The sequence below is a fragment of the Colobus angolensis genome, unplaced genomic scaffold (assembly GCF_000951035.1).
Source record: "Colobus angolensis palliatus isolate OR3802 unplaced genomic scaffold, Cang.pa_1.0 Scaffold78, whole genome shotgun sequence".
NCBI lineage: Eukaryota > Metazoa > Chordata > Mammalia > Primates > Cercopithecidae > Colobus > Colobus angolensis.
Genome location: NW_012121598.1, coordinates 7,300,248 through 7,306,531, shown reverse-complemented (window position 1 = coordinate 7,306,531; position 6,284 = coordinate 7,300,248). Strand labels below are relative to the sequence as shown.

The 6,284-nt window shown below is 40.1% G+C and overlaps 1 protein-coding gene across 1 annotated transcript in view; it reads right to left on the bottom strand.

Moving 5' to 3' along the window:
• Positions 1–6,284, bottom strand: part of MAPK6 (mitogen-activated protein kinase 6) — a 146,103-nt gene that overhangs the window by 22,497 nt on the left and 117,322 nt on the right. Inside the window, exon 3 of the mRNA XM_011928628.1 lies at positions 2,532–3,717. Within this exon, the coding sequence (XP_011784018.1) occupies positions 2,532–3,086 (555 nt within the window). The 5' untranslated portion in view covers positions 3,087–3,717. The remainder of the gene's footprint in view (positions 1–2,531; positions 3,718–6,284) is intronic.

The window sequence follows — 6,284 nt, the reverse complement described above, 5'->3', positions numbered from 1 at the left end:
AAAAAAAAAAAAGAAAAATCTTTAGTCTTTAACCCCAGCACTTTGGGAGGCCGAGGTGGGTGGATCGCTTGAGGCCAGGAGTTTGAGACCAGCCTGGGCAACATGGTAAAACCCCATCTCTACTAAAAATACAAAAATTAGCCTGGCATGGTAGCACACGCCTGTAGTCCCAGCTACTTGGGAGGCTGAGCTGGGAGGATCACTGAAGCGCAGGAGACAGAGGCTGGAGTGAGCCAAGAGCAAGACCCTGTTTAAAAAAAAAAAAAAAAAAATTATGTAAAACTCTAGTTATAGTGTTAACTCTAGGCCACACATTCAAAGTATTTTTCAGATGAGCTGGTTTCACTCAAAGTCTTGAGATAATCAAGGAGCAAGTATGCTTCAAGTCAGAACAGTAGGGAAGAGCACCAGAGGTGCTACTTATAAACCAATGTCAGCCTCCTTACTGACCTCTACTATAAATCCTATTCATAACCAATTTATTCAATTACTTTACAATTACAAAGCACCATACAAAACCTTATACATATATTGCCTTATTTCATCCTCAAAACTACCCTGAGAGACTGTGATGGTAGATATTAACTCCATTTTATAGGTGTGATGACTGAGAGATTAAGGGATCTGCTTCAAGTCATATAGCTAGTTAGATGTAGAAATGGAGTCAATTTTAGACAGTATAAGTCTTAGTTCAGTGCTCTATCCACAATACTTCACTGTGGATACAGTAAATACATAAAAAGGACATGGTCAGTGTAATACTAATCTCTTTTCTTTTTTCTCTAGAAAAAAAAAAAGTGTCTGTGTTGCCCAGGTTGGTCTCAAACACCTGGCCTCAAGTGATCCTCCTGCCTTCGCCTCCTAAAGCATTGAGATTACAGGAAGGAGCCACTGCGCTCCCAGCCTAGAACTCATTTTCTACAAAATATCTTTTTTTTTTTTTTTTGAGATGGAGTTTCGCTCTTGTTGCCCAGGCTGCAGTGTAATGGTGCGATCTCAGCTCCTTGCAACCTCTGCCTCCCGGATTCTCCTGCTTCAGCCTGCCAAGTAGCTGGAATTACAGGCATGCAACACGAGGCACGGCTAATTCTGTATTTTTAGTAGAGATGGGGTTTCACCATGTTGTCAGGCTGGGCTCCAACTCCCAACCTCACGTGATCCGCCTGCCTCAGCCTCCCAAAGCGCTGAGATTACAGGTGTGAGCCACTGCATCTGGCCCAAGTAAAAATACTTTAATATGGGTTGGGCGTGGTGGCGGGCACCTGTAATCCCAGCTACTTGGGAGGCTGAGGCAGGAGAATTGCTTGAACCCAGGAGGCGGAGGTTGCAATGAGGTGAGATCACACTATTGCACTCTAGCCTGGGCAACAAGAGCAAAACTTGGTCTCAAAAAAAAAAAAAAAAAAAAATCTTAATGTGAAACAACACATATGAAGATTTGTCTTAGGCATGTACTGTGAAAAGCCAACAAAGCAGGGCTCCCAGGGGTTCTTTACGGCCAAAGCAGCTCCAGTTTTCTATTTTAAACATCACGGTCCCACATAAGATTTCATTTCAAAACTAAAAGACCAAGGTTCAGCTTGAAAAATACTAAATTCTTGTATGAAGGCCATTTGCTATCTAAGAGGAAGCTGCTGTGAATCTTTTTGGCTATACTTACTACCAATTGTTTATGGGAATTTAGATTTCAAGCTAAATTTAGTTTAGACAAAGCAGAACTGAATAGTACAGTCTTAAAGGGACAAAAGAAGACATAAGTTTGGGTGTGCTGGCATGCACCTTTAGCATCAGCTATTCAAGAGGCTGAGGCCAGAGGATCACTTGAGCCCAGGAATTTGACGCCAGCCTGAGCAACACAGCAAGATCTTGTCTCTAAAAAAAAAAAAGACAAGGCATGATGGTTCACACCTTTGTAATCCTAGCATTCTGGGAGGCTGAGGCAGGCAGATCACTGGAGGCTAGGAGTTCAAGACCACCCTGGCCAACATGGTGAAGCCCCGTCTCTACTAAAAATACAAACAAATTAGCTGGGCGTGATGGCACACACCTGTAATCCCAGCTATTTGGGAGGCTGAGGTACAAGAATCACTTGAATCTAGGGGGTGAAGGTTGCAGTGAGCCAAGATGGCACCACTGCACTTCAGCCTTTATGACAGAGTGAAACTCTGTCTCAAAAACAAAAGACCTAAAAGTTGAAATAGTATCCCCTCTTACCACAATTCCGTCCCAAAGAAAGTATATTCCACTCTTAAATAACTAAGGGAGAATTTCATTTATAATAAATAACCATATACTTTAGAACTTCATTATAATAACCATATTTTTTTTAGAAATTTGTATTTAATTATCCCACTCCACCTTCATTTCAAACAGAGAGACTGTGAAAGATAGATTTGTATCAGAAAAAAGGCACTATGTAAAGTTTAATAAGATTAAAAATTCTGCCACAATATACAAAGAAAATGCAAGTACCTATTCCTGATTAAGCGTATCAGTTTAAAGGTCTGTCTCAGCTGGCTTTCTCTACATACCTTATGGGAATAATGAGGATCCATGATCCGTGCAAGACCAAAGTCACCTATCTTCAGCACCAAGTCTTCAGTATTAATGAAAAGATTAGCTGGTTTGAGATCTCTGTGCAGTACGTTTGCAGAGTGAATATACTTGAGCCCCCGTAGCAGCTGATACATGAACAGCCTGGCATGCTCTTCCAGTAAAGGGCCCTGCTCCAGCACATTAGCCAAGTCTGTCTCCATGTACTCCTGAACAATGTAAACACTGTTCAGCTCCGTAAGAGAGCCCACATCGTCTGTTAATTGGCTTCCACTAGGACCAAGAATTTCAAACACTTTCACAATGTTATCATGGTCAAGTCTTCTAATAATTTTGATTTCACGTAGAGCATGTTTGACACTCTGGGGATCAGTAAGGACAATTTTTTTGATGGCTACTCTTTTGTCACAGTCATTGTCTACAGCAGAAAAAACCAAGCCATTTCCTCCACAACCCAATGGTTTTAAGTCCATATACCTAGAACCCAGATCAAAACCATGAATGTTCATGAGACTTTCAAATTTCTCTGCCATTTTGAAACCCTTACTATTGCCTTTTCCTTTCGAATTGAACTTGTGTAAACAAGGAAGAAAACTGGCATCAAAAGGAAAGATCTTTCAAAAAGGGAGAAGAAAAATAATTATGCTTCCACAGCAAGATGGTTTCTTGATGTTCATTGCATATGCCAAACAGGCCTGTTGAGTTCCCCTTAGATTTAAAGCTCAAAAAGCTCTACTCATATTGAGAATTAAAAAGATTGCAGTACTCATAGTTCAAGAAAGGGGCAGCAACTCTGCAGACATTTAAAGAAAACAAGAAACTCAAACGGAATGAAATGACATACTGTGCACTCAGATTACCGTGCTAAACGATTTAACATTTAACAAAAATGTGAATAAATATGCACACAACAGGCTTCTATGAACATTCTCCTCACAGTGCAGATACATTCAGTGTTGGACTGGTCCTGAGCAGCATCATTCTAAGGTGCTGGTAAGCACTATTTCCGTTTTGCTTCTTTTCTTCCTTTGTTGCTATATATTTATTTCAACAGGAAGCTCTGGCGGCTGTTGGTTAACAGAAGATGTCTTTTGTTAGTGATCAGGTGGCTCCAGCTCACCACAATCACAATCAAAGCTACCGTCCATCTTACTCTGATACAACCTGGGGGGATGAGAAAAAGAAGAGAGTCAACACTGCAGGAAATACCCTTTTCTTCAAATTTGTAGTATGACACAAACTGAGCATTTAGCAATAAACTACTACTGCTACATTAAACTTGATGGTCATTAAGTGACAAATTACCCTTAATCAAAAATAGCTTACAAACTGTTATGAGCAATTCACACACATTGGCCCGGGCTCCAGATTTCACTACGCTAGATTCTTGGTAACACTTAGGCTCATTAGGTTGTACCATTTCTGAAATGCCAACAAGTATGGGAAGGTTCATAGTATTTTTATAGAACTCGAGTTTTATGAGGGGTAAAACATTAGTAACATCTATCTAAAAGAATATATAAGAAGTCTGCAATGTGTTTGTTAAAGAGCATGTTTATTTATTAACTATGCCTATCAATATCCAACGAACAAAAATCTAACAGCACAAATAAGTATGTGAATAATGCTCTTCAATTTATAAAAGTAAACTTGAACAATGAATAATACCTATGAAAAGGTATTTAGGCTGGGCGCGGTGGCTCAAGCCTATAATCCCAGCACTTTGGGAGGCCGAGACGGGCGGATCACGAGGTCAGGAGATCGAGACCATACTGGCTAACACAGTGAAACCCCGTCTCTACTAAAAAAAAAAAAACACAAAAAACTAGCCGGGCGAGGTGGCGGGCGCCTGTAGTCCCAGCTACTTGGGAGGCTGAGGCAGGAGAATGGCTAAACCTGGGAGGCGGAGCTTGCAGTGAGCTGAGATCCGGCCACTGCACTCCAGCCTGGGCGACAGAGCGAGACTCCGTCTCAAAAAAAAAAAAAAAAAAAGAAAAGGTATTTAATGTGACTGATAGGAAAAGATTACCTTAAAAGAACATTTCAGATTGAAAAAACATGCTTCTCTGTTAATGTCAAGTCTGAGGGGTGTGGAAAAACAAACTTACACACAATAGTGGTTAGAGTTTAAATTAGTACAAGAACTTCAGAGCAATTTGGCAGAAACATATAAATGAATAAATAAATAGCATACTCTATGACCCAGCCATTTTTCTTCACAGTAAACTCCCTAGAGAAATGCTCATTTTTTTGGTAAAGAAAATTAGAAACAACCTAAACTTCATAAAATAGGAGAACAGATAAGTAGTTATATGCATGCAAAATAGTTTTTTTGTAAGTACATATGTATATTGCAAAAGGAAAAAAAAAGAGACAAATGCCAAATTCATAATGATTACCTGGAAGTTATTAAGGAAAGAGACCAGAATCGTTTCTCTGCATTTTAATGTGTTATTTATTTTAAAATAACAAGCATGGCAGATTACTAGACTCTTACAGAGCTGGCTGGTATGTATATAAAGGTTCGTTATATTGATCTCTGTTCGCTTAAAATATTTCGTACTTTAAAAAATATCCTCTAAAAGGGCAGGAAAAAACAGCCTCAACTCCAGTAGATGGTTCCCTAGCCAGCCTGAAAAAAAATAAATGCAACTTGGTTCTTTCAGTTTCTTAATGGCCTAATCCTTGAATCGGCAGAGTACCCAGAGTACCAGATATAAAGCATTATGGAAAATAAGGTGGTCAGAATTCCCAACAAGTAAGACCGGACAGTATTTGAGGCAGAAAGAATAAAGCCACCAATTTATTCATTTAATATATAAACATATATTGAGCAACTACTACATGCTAGGCAGCAGCAAACCTGATATGAGCAAAAGGATTCCGGCCCTCAGTAAACTCAACTCATTGTCCAATAGGAGACAGACAGCTTTAATAAAAACTGATACTATCCTTCAGTTCTTTTAATAAATGAGAACGGGTCTTGTATCTGCTTAACATGAAGAACACTAATAGTAAAAGAGCTTTCTTTTACTGTAACAGATGGCTTCTCCTCTGCAAGTTTTTCTCTGCTTCTCAGAAATCAGCCCTCCTAGCCCGCCAAAAAAAAAAAAAAAAGTCCTAAAAATTCTGTAGCTTACCAGTCTATTTGTAATAAAACACTTAAAAAGTTTGTGAATAAACTTTTGAACTAAAAAAATATTTCAAGGCCGGACACGGTGGTTCACGCCTGTAATTCCAGCACTTTGAAAGGCTGAGGAGGGAGGATCATGAGGTCAGGAGTTCAAGACCAGCCTGGTCAATATGGTGAAACCCCATCTCTACTAAAAATACAAACAGTAGCCGGGCGTGGTGGCGCATGCCTGTAATCCCAGCTACTCCGGAGTAAGGCAGGATAACTGCTTGAACCAGGGAGGTAGAAGCTGCAGTGAGCTGAGATCACGCCATTGCACTCCAGCCTGGACGACAGAGTAAGACTCTGCCCCCCGCTCCCCGCCAAAAAAAATTCAAACAACTTAAGTCCAACATATCATTTGCCATTATCCAACTGAGCCATTAGTCTTGTCTTTGGTCTTTAGCCACTGGATTTTCAATGCTGTTATGTGATCTAGCCCATGTGATTGTGGAAATAAGTAATAAAAATACATTTTTGGGGCCAGGCGTGGTGGCTCACACCTGTAATCCCAGCACTTTGGAAGGCCAAGGCGGGTGGATCTCCTGAGGTCGAGAGT